The following is a 13295-nucleotide window of genomic DNA, read 5'->3' on the forward strand; positions in this document are numbered from 1 at the left end:
CAAGAGTGTGGGAGAGGGTTTATAAGGCACAGATGATGAGATCGCAAGAGGTATGGATTTGGGTTGTGCAGAAAAGGGTTGGACAGTGGTGGCGCTCATAGAATTTCTTGGTCACAACACACTTGATAATTCTGCTGATGACTGTTCTATGCATCCACATTGTTTCCCTGGCCTTGCACATCTGGTGACATCACTTTAAAGGGAGCAGGGAGAGGCACCCATGGGCTGCTGGCATTTGTCACATGAAAGAAAAAGAGAGCTAGGACTATAAGAAAAGGGAAGGGTAGGGAAAGAAACACCCCCATTTTTGGTTCATTCCCAATGTACCTCTGCATTATCTCTTTGGCTTCCAAACCAGTAGTGTTTATCAGGGAAAAGAAGAGGGTAGGAATGTCACCTCAGATACTCATGAGTGGCAGATGCCAAGTGTGGGTGTGAACATGTGCAAGTGGGTGTGTACAGCCTAAATATTTAAAATGGGTATGGATGTCAAATTCCAGATCTCACAATCTAGAAGACAGTGTGAATCCACAATGTCAAGGAGAATGCTACCTTAAAGATTACACAGAGTCATATGGAAACATAGAGACAAAGACTATTCTTTTTTTGTGTGTGTGTTTGGTGCTGGGGATTGAACCCAGGGCTTTGTGCATGCAAGGCAAACTCTCTACCAACTGAGCTATATCCCCAGCCCCAGATAATTTTTGAATATATGAATCCACGTTTTTTATGTTACTGATAGCACATGGGTAAAGGCAGGAATAGAAGTGTGTGTCTAGAATATAATAAAGATATAAAAACTGTTCTTGTATCTTTTCTAATAGCTCATACAGCCCACATTTGAAATATAATGATCTATTCACTTATCCTAGACACATTTGAGATTGGCTGCTGTGCTACGGTACCAGGTGCAGAGGCTACAAACTGCATACTCATGGAGCCAGCCCAGCCAGGCAGGGTGGGGACAGAGATGTGTCGAACTGCTGGGAGTCCCAGATGAAGAAGTGCCTATTTGCATCTTGCAGAATCAGGAAAGCTTCACAGAGGAGGTGGCATCTGAGGTAGGTAGGTCTTGGAGTAGGAATTGGAGTTTGCTGGTTCGCTACCAGAGGATAAGAGGGAGAGTTTTTACCTCAGTGTGGATCACACATCCAGGGTAGGTTAGGGGCCAAAATAACTGGAAACTTTGGATATTAGGTCTCTCCATCATGTCAAGTATAGAATAGAGAAAGGCCCGCTGAATGGCTACCTAGACGAGTGATCAGCATCCATCCAGTTACTGCTGGACACATAGAGTATGGAGAATGTGTTGGCCAAGGGTACATACTTTATTCTTATCTCATTATGTCCAAAAATGCAATGCCTTATGATGGCTGGGTGGGGTGGAAGAGAAACTTCTATCTATGCCACCCTTGATATGTTACCACATGATGAGCTGGACCCAGTGGTGCACCCCTGTAATCCCAGTGGCTCGGGAGGCTGAGACAGGAGAATTGTGAGTTCAAAGCCAACCTCAGCAATGGTGAGGTGCTAAGCAACTCAGTGAGACCCTGTCTCTAAATAAAATACAAAATAGGGCTGGGGATGTGGCTCAGTGGTCAAGTAACCCTGAGTTCAATCCCCGGTATCAAAAAACAAAACAAAAAAAATCCCACAACCCTCCCCCAAACCCCAAATGATGATAATTTTCATCCTTTTAATGACTTTCTCTCATTTTCACCTAGTTCTGAGTGTATCTGGTTCCTTTTCACAGGCATCACACCACTATACAGATGGCAGAATATTTTGGAAATAATACATTTTGATCTTGGGTTCCTATGTTAATTACATTACATACAACTTATCTCTATAAATATCATGGCCAGAGTCTCATTAAAATGATTTTGGCCTTAATGCAGAATTACTCCTAGCTTTCTACCTCTCTCAAGACACATTCTAGAGGCATTTTCCCTCATAAATGTGATTTTCCCTCATAAAGCTTACAGAAGAAGTCGGGTTCAACGAATTGCCAGTCCACATTCTTTGCACATGTATCAAGCATGAGCACAATAAAATTGGAATAAAACCTTGTAAATTAATACTCTAGTTACCAAGTCTTTATGGAATTTCAGAGATTCTGGGCAGGAAGAGCTCTAGCTCCCAGAAGAACCCAAGACTTAAATTTTATTCTCAAAGCCACTAAGTCAAAGCTTTAGAAGCAATTGTGAGAGATTTTTCTATGTTCGAATTATGTCAAGATTTCCAAATTTCACACTCTTAGAGTCAAGTCTCTTGAAGAAAAGAAAAGAAAAAAAAATCCCAAAACAATATGTTGGGTGTATCACATAGTGACACAGGTTGTAGGAAATCCTGGGGGGACACAGCCTTTTTGTTTCTATAATAACCTCCCTTCAGACAACAGCCATTTCAGGGACAACAATAGAATTTTAGTACAAATGAGAGGCTATTATTATCTATCTGAAGGAAATGATAACTACACAGCTTATAGATGTATTCTTGTAACGAGGATCAAAGTTACCTTGAAGCAGAAGCACAGTTCATTTCCTATCAAGGGGACAATGTCTCATAAGGAGTTTTTGGATATCATGTTCCACACCTATCCTAACTTTGGAGCTTCCAAGGAAATGGGATGCTGGGTTCATGTTCAGGCCTCATGTTGGCCCCTTGACACAGTCATGCTTTGAGCCTGTCAAAACTCTGCTTTATTGAAATGACACCAAAACTCCATCCATCTCCCAAATCCTATAACTTCCTTTTGTTTGGAGAGACAGGCCATGCTTCTTCAGGTTTCTAGTCTCCCTTCTTGCAATAAGTTAATAAACCCGACTTTGCTGGGTACAGGTTTGCCCCTTGGAGGTCCTATCTGACTAAGTTAGGCTAATGGATGAATCTGGAATTAAGATTTTTACTGGGAGAGTATGGAAAGGAAACCATGAGTATAAAATCCAGCTAATTAACACCTCAAGCCCTCAAAGTATGTTTTACTCTCCTAAAATCATTAGATTTGAGAATGAGTTTAAAATGGCATTTGTGCAAAATCTTCTACAACCTTGACTTGTATATCAATTTTAGACCTGATATGTGCATTCTGTAATTACTGTGAATATATATATATATATATATATATATATATATATATATATATATATGCCCAGAAAAGGCTTAACTCAGCAGCCTGGGTTGCTCAAACCCTGCACATTGCATAGAAAGGTCTGTCCTCACGGCTGGCCCTGAATCAGCTACTGGGAGATGACCTTAGAGTCCTTGGAAAATTCTGCCTGGTGAGAGTTTTTCTATGCCTGAGATCTTGGGCCATGTCTATGGATTTGTCAGGATAATTTGTGCCGACAATGTGATTTACAGCGACTGTCTGTTTTTTTATGCCTCAAGCCTTGGTACACTATATTGGTTTGACCTTGGGGGTACTAAAGGTTGTGTAGCTAATGCCAACCATGTGGGAGTTACATGCCTATGTGACTAATGCCCAATAAAAGCCCTGGACACTGAAACTTGGGTGAGCATCTCTGGTCAGCAGTACTCAGAGTGTGTTGTCACACATCACTGTGGGAAAAATAAAGGGTATCCCTGTGTGGCTCTATCAGGTATCCTCGAGGAGGGGACACCTGGAAACTGGCCCTTGGTTTCTCCGGGACTGTGTCCATATGCTGTTTCTCTTTGCTGATTCTAAACTGTATCCTTTTATTGTTATAAAGTGTAAACAGGAGCACAACAGCCTTTCTGAATCTTGTAAGTCCTTGTAGTAGATCACCGAGCCCAAGGGTCATCTTGGGGACCTCTAACCCTGCCTGCTGTGCCAATGAACCATTTCACAGGTAGGTCACGGAAGTGAGGATTTGCCACACATCCTGAGACATACTTCCTTGTTTGGGTTCTGCAGGGACACCCTGTCCCACAGGCAGGCTCACCTTTCCCACAGGTTGTTGAGCACTCTGTTGTCCCCAGCTGCTTCCAGTTGTGATCCCGGCTTCTTCGTGGGGGCTGTGGCACTGGTGGTACCAAGTTGTCTGGTCGATGGGAAGAAAATCTATCTGGATGCCTGATCGGGAAGGTCTGCACCGATTCTGAGGTGAAGATTTCAGACGCCTCCCCGTGCAAGTCTTCCTTCTCCCCGTTCTTCTCTTTCTCTTCTCCATCTTCCTGGCTTCTACCTTCTTCATCCAGCTGGCCATTGAGCGGTTCGCCTAGGAGAGGCCAGTGCACACACAGAGAAGGAAGATCATTTTGGACACTGAGTTGAAAGAGGAAATTGCTTCAACGTTAGAAATTACGTGGCATGAGATCATTTCTAATCTGCAACACTTAAGTATAGGATATTTAAAATAAGCAGATGCTATCTTTCTTAATATTCAAAATACGAATTAAAAATCAATAAGAAAAAAGATGAACATCCCAATAGGAAAAGTACACAAGAGCCATGGAGAGGCAGTTTCCATCAAAAGACATGCAAACAGCCAAAAGCCATACAAAAATGTTCACTTCACTCCTAACGAAAGAACTACACCTGAAAACAAGAAAAACATCAATAGCTCCATTTACCTAATGATAAGGATCAGAAACTCGGAGTTTCTGATCAACCCCAGAGTCCCAAATCCCTGGCTGAAGGTGCATGAAAATACTTAAATTCATTGTCTATGAGCCTGCAAATAGATGCCAATTTTTAGAGGGTGATTTGGCTCTAGCTATCCAAAATTTAAATTCACATATACCCTTTGACCTAGTGATTCAGCTCCTAAAGTCTTTGTCAGACAAAGATTCTCATTCTTTGATGTAAAGCTGAACATACAAGTATGATTATTAATATGGTTATTATTTGAAATAGCAAAACAGTAGAACAGACTTCAATGTTCATGGAGAATAGTGATAAAAATATATTATGCTGCAACTGTGAAATGGAATAATATGTGAATTTTCTTTTTAAAAGAATGCAGCACATACGTGTTCTGACATGGAGATATTGTCTGTGATATGTTGTTTGATGAACAAAAAAGGCATAGAATTCAGTTTGTATACACACACACACACACACACACACATATGGCAGGTCACTTTTGGGATCTTAATTTGTGTTTGGTGGCCTTTCTTTGTCTCCCCCCTTCCTCCCCTAGTCTGAAAGGGGAGCCATGCCCTTAGATTTTTTTTTTTTTTTTGCTTTGGTTTTTTGCAGGAGAGAAAATAAAGCTGCTTGAAATTGATGGTTCTCCTTTAGCACAGTACAAGGCTGGGCTCTCAGGGAGGGCAAAGTGGAAGTTCTGTCAGTTAAGGATGATGATGATGATGATGACGAGGAGGAGGAGGAGGAGGAGGAGGAGGAGGAGAAGAGGAGGGAGGGAGGGAACAGGGAGGGGGCTTTTTCGAATGTGGGAAAAGTAGGAACCTGAGGTCTTGGGTTTCCTGAGCACCATGGACCCTTCCATGCATCAGGAAGAGTAACCCAGGAGGAGGCCACATCTGGAGTAGGGTTGGGGGACTGGCTGTCAGCCTCAAGGGCATCCTTGTCCCCAACAGAGGCTGGAAGTGGCAGAGCCCCAACCTACAGTTCCCATGAGGCTGCCCTCAACCTACAGTTTTCAATGGAATTGGCATAAATAGACCTTCAGAGGGTCCAGCCAGTGCTCTGGGTCTTCTGAGATTCTGAGATCTTTCCTCATATCTAGAGAGAGAGAGAGAGAGAGAGAGAGAGCAAGCGAGCGAGAGAGCGCCCATACTGACATACTGAATTTTCTACCAGTTTCAAAGAAGGTTAACATTGGATTTAAATTGAGTGATGGAAAATAACATTCTGTGATATTCCTTGTACATTTGAGATTGTAGACAAAGATTCAGATTGTCTGCAAACATGTTTGTGTATGCATATAAAGGGGTGAGGCAGAGTCCCTTCAAATTGTTCTGAGAGATTCCCTCTGGGAAGGGGATGGGGATGGAGGCTGTTGCTTTTTTTTTTTTTTTAATAATTTTAGTTTTTAGAGTGGTTTAAGGTTCAAAGCAAAACTGAGCAGAGGATGCAGAATTCCATATGTCCACTGTCCCCACATGTGCATAGCCTCTTTCACTATGAACATCCTGATGGCATATTACATCTATCTATGGTTTTGGACAAAAGCATAATGACATGCATGGGCCATTATAGTGTCATACAGGATAGGTTCACTGCCCTGAAATCCTCGGCTCTTCTGGTCATTCTTCTCTCCTCCTACCCCTGGCAACCAGATATTTTAAATTTTTTCCTTAATTCTGACTTTTCTAGAATGTCATAGAATTGGAATCAGTAAGCATATAGCCTTTTCAGATTCACTTAGTAATATGTATTTTAGGTTCTGCCGTATCTCTTGTGTTTTCTTTCTTTTTTTTTTGTACTGGGGATTGAACTCTGGGGGTGCTTTACCACTGAGATACATCCCCAGTCCCTCAGTTTTTAAATTTTTAAACACAGTTTCTCACTAAGTTGCTGAGGCTGGCCTCAAATTTGCAATCTTCCTATCTCAGCCTTCTGAGTCACTAGGATTATAGGTGTATGCCATTGTACCTGGTTCTCCATGTCTCTTGGTGGCTTGGAACCTGATTTATTTTCACCACGGAGTGCTATTCCACTATTGGATGTGCCACTGTTTATATATTCACCTATTGAAGGACATCTTGGTTGCTCCCAAGTTTTGGTAATTACATGGGAGCTGTTTTGACTTTATATATTTCCATTTTGATTGAATATTGTTCAAGCATGTATCATTTTAGTATAAAATAAGAAGGCATATTCTAGAGTTACTATAAAGCACAGTTAAAAATATAGGGCTTTCTCCACCCCTTTACCAGTGCTTTTTTACTTTGTTGGTTTTAAACAAACCACTTTGTGGTTTAAAAATTTATGTGCAGATTAGGCAAACAGAATGAAGATCAAGACATATGGATATAAATGATACTCTGTAGATTGTTACTAGACAAAAAAACATTTAAAAATCTTTTTAGTATCTTTTTTGAAAGAAAAATGAATTCATTCAATCTCCACTCATATCTCCAGAAAGACTACTTTTGAATTCAGTTTTTCTTTTTCCCTTTATTAGTTAGACTGAGAGTTTGTTCAGAGAAGTTACCGACTTGCCTGAGGGTATATAGAAAGAAAGTGGCAGAGCTGGATTTAGACTCTGGCCTCCTGATTGTTGACATGGAGGATGGAGCCTGGTCCATTTGTCCTCTTTCCTCTGTCACCTTTTACAACTGCTCCCTTCTGGCCTGCTCTGCTCTAAGAAGCTCATCTCAGAATCCCCTACTGTCCATTTGCTGAGGTCCATTAGGCCTGTTATCAATCATCATGATCCTATTTGACTTCAGTCTATCCAACTGTCCCTAAAAATCAGCAACAGATCTCAGAAATCCCAGTATTTTGCCATCTGTGCTTGATTTCTCAGACTGTGTTTTGCTCCTGGAAATAGCATCAAATTTTGTGTGGGTGTTGTGCTGACTTGAGGTTTGGACAACACCCCTGTCCCATGTGCTGACCCACCACATACCCTCTCTAGGCAGCCAGGTGGCTCCTCCCTAGACTGTGGCAATCAGAGAGCTTAGTTTTCCAAACTGTAGCCCACAGAAGGATGGATGGGCCAGGTCTGGCACCTGTTCCTTCTCTTCCTAGGACAGGTACTGGACCAGGTAACCTTCAGGCAGGATAATAGCACAGGATGGTCACACAGGCCAATCTGAGGTCACTGCTCAGGCATGGAACCTGGACAAATAACTCAGTCTCCTGAAGCTTCCATTCCTTTGCTCTTAAATTGAGGCTAATGATAGCAGCTGCCTCTGAGCTCTATTGGGAGACCTCATAGCCTGGACCCAGCGCATGTGAGAGATCAGTCTTTGGCATTTCCAGTCTCCTTCTGGGTGGTGGGCTCACTCATCACCTGGTGGGGCCATGTCTGCAGAGAGCAGCACCATACCCAGCACCACCATCCTGTCTACCAGCAGCATCCCTAGGAAGCAGCAGGGTGGATCATTTGGTGTGAGCCTTGTGATCCTGTTTTAATAGGTCAACTGTTATTAACAGGAGCATCAGGGGACCAAGAGAAATGGCATGTGGAAGACAGGTAATCCACCCTGCCCTCATACAGGACCACGGCCTAATTCTTGGAACCTGTGATATATGTTACTTCATATGGCAAAAGAGACTTTGAGGATATGATTAAAGATTTTGAGATGGAGAGATTATCTGGTATTATCTGGGAGGGGGCTATCTAATCTTAAAGGTCCTTGAAAAGGAAAGAGCCAGGAGGATGAGACTTAGAGGAGATGTGATGGTGGAAGAGTCAGAGAGATCTGAAGGTGCTACTGTCTGGTTTGGAGGTGGAGGAAGGGGCCAGGAACCAAGGAAGGCAGGGGCTCTTCAGGCTGCACAAGCCAAGGGAATGGGTTCTCCCCTGGAGCATCCAGAGTGAGTCTGGCCCTGGCCCTGCTGACACCTTGACTCTGGCCCAGTGAAATCCTTTTCAGACTTCTGACCTCTGAAACTGTAATACAGTAAATTTGTCTCATCCTGAGTCACTAAGTTGGAGGTAATTTGCTATAGCTGCCATAGAAAATTAATGTGAGACATCTCAAAATGCTGGACTAGAAAGGCAGACCTGGATGTTCACCTTGTTTTTGAATCAAGTGAACAAAATGGTCTTATCAGTAAGGCTTACACCAGTGGTGAATCATGCTGCGATAGTAAGGCCCACTGACTTTGAAACGTGGGATCATGGTTTTCTATGTGTTGACAAAGAGAGCAAGAGACAGAGGGAGGAGGCAAGAAGAGGAGAGGCCTTTAAAAGGAAGTGTCCCAGTGCTTGGTGGTAAAACAAGGGATTTTACCTGGTCTCCTGTGAGGTGGCACCTGTGGGCTGATGGCGTTGGTTCCCATGATGACATACTCATAGTGGACTCCTGGGTTGGGTTGCTGGTGTATCATCTGATGGCAGAAAAGTCAGTGTCACTGCTGTGGCACACATGTGCGTCCCCTTTCCTGCTGACCTGGGTTACAATAGTACGAGTGGTACTATTGCCACATGAGAAGGTTCATTCACATCTAGTAATGTTAGTGACCCTGTGGCAGATGAAACCAAGCTATTTCCAGAGGGCTTCTCATCATTTGAAGAATGAAGAACTTGATTCTTGAGCAGATCAGAAGCAAACTAGGCTGAGAGTCAAGATTTTATAAATACCACATAGGAAGCAGAACCTTTCTGTTGGCTGCCAGCCATTCTAGGCCATGGCTTTGCATTTGCTCCGTGCTCCCTATATGTTCCACATAGATAAATACGTCTCCGCTGCAGGAGAACCTGTTTGGACACTAGGTGGTGAGACATACAAACAAGGATGAAACCTCCTTGGTAGAGCAGGCCTGGAGCATTAAGTTTCTTTAAAGTCCTCTACTTGGTCAGAGAGACTAGCTCAATCTATCCCTTGTTGGCTTTCTGCACCCCACCCCTTTTTCATTTATGGAAAGTTCTAGAATCACAAAGAGATGGGATCAGAAAAATGGTTCATAAGGGAAGTAAGTCTTCTTGGGTCATATTCTTTCAGGAACCAGTGACAAAGAGACAGGACAGCAAGCAGGAAGCTACTGGAAGTCAGCCCTGGAAGAGTATCTGGGATGGAAACACAACATCTGTGAGCAGGGCCTGTGGAGTAAACACAAAGTCCTAATGCCTGTTGCTGTCACCAGGGGAGGCAGGGCTTGGGCTCAATGAAGCAACAGAATGAGGATTTACAGTATTTGAGCCAAGCAAGGAGACGCTGCCATGTTTGATGAAGTGGCTGTCTATCTGGCCATCTGTGATCTAGAGCAAGTCTCTGAATCCAACAGTTTTTGATTTCTTCATCTGGAGAAAAGAGGAGGTGAGAGTCACAGTTGGTTTCTTAGGTCCTGTGTTCCTATGGTACTGCTGACTGGCTCCAGAACGGGTGTGGGGAGTGTGAGGGGGTGGGGGGTCCTGTGCCTGTCCTTCCTGTTTATGTCATCATGCCATCATCTCTCATCCCCTGCCTCCTTGTGGAGTGAGTCTCCATCCCATCAGTCACCCAGAGGTAGGCAGACATGAAAAGCACTGGGTTTCCTACACCACGCACCCATCCCAACTCATGGGTGCTGTGTGGGAATGTGGTAGTGAGCACAGAGCCCTGAAGGACACAGTTGTGTGACTGTGGGTTCCTGCTCTCTACCCTATCCCCGTCACCTACACACTCTGTTACTGCCCCCATTCCTCTTGTGCCTCTTCTGCCAGTCCAAGCCTTGTCCTGTTTATGAAATTATTGTTGGCCACCTTTCCAAGACCACCCACAGCAGGCCTTTCACAACCCCAGTCTCTGATACCGTTTCAAATTTAACCAGAGTGAACCCACCAAGTGGATAGCTTAAAAAAAAAAAAAACCACCCAGATTGACTATAACAAGGCTTTCTTTGTAATTTCTAGTCCATTACATAGACCCAAGAGGAATGGACACAGAACTGTAGAGTTGAAGAAATAATCACAATGCAATTAATTATATTTCTAAAACTCTGACACAGCAAATATTATGTAGACCAGCAAGGCTTTGGGGACAGAGTATGTATATTTATTGGTGAGCTCATTCTTTTTTTTTTTTTTTTGGTGAGCTCATTCTTTTTATCCAAACATAATTTTAAGCTTTTATTTCTGGTCACCCTTTATTTCCTGATCTTTTCAGGAGACTGGATTCTAGTTGTTTCTTTTAAAAAAACAGGGACTTTTAAAACTGTTTGGCAACTTGATATTCTAGTTTTAAATAAAGTAGATCACAGTTCTCCTTTGTGAAGCGGGGAACTTCTAGTAAACCTCAAGACTGTTGCTCTAAGCTTTATCGTTTCATCTGGAGGGGTCTGGAGAGCTGGATTCTTCATTTGCTTTAGCAGAGTTTGAAGAGGGCTGGGAGCTGGGAGTGGTCTTGCATTTGACATTTGCTTTCTTTTGCCGTGAAAAGAAAACATGCCAAATTAGCATTAGGAGGGAAGTGCCTGGAGGAGATCCAGTGCTCATGAAATAAAGGATATGTTTGCCTCTGATTTGGTTCAACAAGTAAAATTGGTTTTACTGGGTCAATAAACTCTGAGAGTACCAAGCATCTGGTAGAGTTTAAAGTTTCTATGAGCGGGGTACATTCAGGGGTAAATGACAGCGATGAGTGCCAAGCGTTGAAGGGGTACCTCCAACCAGCTCCACGCAAATGATTTTATTGAGCCCGAGGAATGATTTATTGATTATTTGCCCTAAGTGTGTTCTTTGGAAGCAACCAGATACAACATCTAGAGAAGAGCCCAGAACCATCTATACTCACATAGACATCCAAGATTTCGTTCGTGGGACCTTCGGCCAAAAAGGACTCGCCAGCAGTGCTCGAGATCTCATTGGGACGCTTGTAGGTGAACATGGTCCCTCCGCCCTCATATTTTCCAGGACGGTCAATCGCCCAGTTCCCATTGATGATGGAGCGGCCAGAACGACTTCGTAAGGCTGTGGAGAAAAACGAGAGTCCTTCAGATCAGTCCTCCAGAAACTGAACTCACCTCCCCAGCTGCTGGCCTATTCCTCCGTCCAGGGTTTTGTCATGGTCCTCTCTGTGCCGCGTTCTTCCACACACCTGACCAGGACCAGGCGCCGTCTTTAACCAGCTCCATTTCCCTCTACCACTTGGACTTAGTATAGGCCCGAAGGATGGGAGTGGTTAGGAGAAAAGGATGCAGAAAGGGAGAAGGAAAGAAGAAAGTTAGGGGTGGGAAACAAAAAGAGGGAGAAGGGCAACTAAGTTGTATTATATGCCATTATCTAGGTGAGAGGTTGCATGTGGGCCACCCAGTCGCTGATTTTAGCCAGTAGATGGGCTTGATGTGGCTTATGTAGTCTCTTTCTTTCTTTCTTTCTCTCTCTCTTTCTTTCTTTCTTTCTTAACCTCAATTTGAGAATTGGGAAGTTTTACACATTGCTGCTTAGCAATGTAATTTCTAGTCCACTACATAGACCCAAGAGGAATGGACACAGAACTGTAGAGTTGAAGAAATAATCACAATGCAATTAATTATATTTCTAAAACTCTGACACAGCAAATATTTTGTACACCAGCAAGTTTTATAACATTGCTAAGCAGACTTATTCTCATTTTTTCAGATATGGGTTCAGAGATGTGAGGGGACTTGTTAAAGTTCACCAGGACCAGAGTGACAGATCTGTGCTTTGAAATCCACACTCAGGAAGCAGGTGATAAAGGAGAAAAGGGGCAAGGAACAAGGTGTTTAGATCAGTGGTGAAGAAAGAATTTCCTCAGATACATCTGACACGATGAGACTAGCAAGCCAATGGTGGATTGGGCTGAGAGATGTACCCATTTTTAATTTTTTTAAATAGTTGTTTTTTAAAAAAATATTTATTTTTTAGCTTTAGGTGGACACAATATCTTTATTTTATTTTTATGTGGTGCTAAGAATTGAACCCAGTGCCTCACACATACCAGGCGAGCACGCTACTACTTGAGCCATATCCCCAGCCCCTAATAGTTGTTTTTTTAAATAGTTGGACAGAATGCCTTTATTTTATTTATCTTTTTAATGTGATGCTGAGGATTGAACCCAGTGCCTCACACATGCTAGGCAAGTGCTCTGCCACTGAGCCACAACCCCAGCCCCAAGATGTTCCAGTTTTAAAAGCCATATACATAGTGGCCCCAGGATGGCCACTGGCTCCTTGTACCTTCATTTTACAGAATACTTAATTTAACTTTTTATAATTTAGTATGAAAAATTTTGTTCATAAAAGCAGAGAGAATAGTACAATAAATCCTTACATATGCATCAACAAGCTTCGACAATGACCAACTCATAGCTTATCTTGTTTCACTTTGCAAATTCCAGGTCTTATTTATCCTTAAATCTTTCAGTAGGTATCACAAATATAAGGATTCTTTCTTTGTTAAATCCACTTTCAGTAGCATTTCTATGATGGGTCTTCCCAGAGACCAGACCTGCACCGGCAGAAGCTTCATGAGGGTGCAGAAGGGTCTTCAAACTCAGGTATCTTCCCCTGCACATGCCACCCTTAGCTGGCTGGTTGCCGTGGATACTGGGAGAGCACAGGTAGGGAGCTCAGAATACTGTGTTATAAAATCAATTCAGCTTACTGAGTGGCAAAGAAGAGTCAGGGGTGAAGACAAGGAAGGACAAGTTTGAAACTTTTTTTTTTAATTAAAACTTTTTTTTTTTAAAGAACCACATTTCTTGAGAGTGGTCCAGACAGTGCTGCCAT

General features: G+C 42.9%; 1 protein-coding gene across 2 annotated transcripts in view; it reads right to left on the minus strand.

Annotated features, from left to right (window-relative positions):
* Thsd4 (thrombospondin type 1 domain containing 4) overlaps positions 1–13295 on the minus strand; it is a 628562-nt gene that overhangs the window by 27493 nt on the left and 587774 nt on the right. For both annotated transcript variants that reach the window (XM_046426595.2, XM_046426596.2), the window contains 3 exons: positions 11338–11513; positions 8857–8953; positions 3927–4202 (listed from right to left, as the gene is read on the minus strand). In XM_046426595.2, coding sequence (XP_046282551.1) covers positions 3927–4202; positions 8857–8953; positions 11338–11513 — 549 coding nt within the window. The remainder of the gene's footprint in view (positions 1–3926; positions 4203–8856; positions 8954–11337; positions 11514–13295) is intronic.

This window comes from Marmota monax, unplaced genomic scaffold (genome assembly GCF_021218885.2).
Source record: "Marmota monax isolate L192 unplaced genomic scaffold, Marmota_monax_Labrador192_F-V1.1 WCK01_AAM20220418_F8-fsc00078, whole genome shotgun sequence".
NCBI lineage: Eukaryota > Metazoa > Chordata > Mammalia > Rodentia > Sciuridae > Marmota > Marmota monax.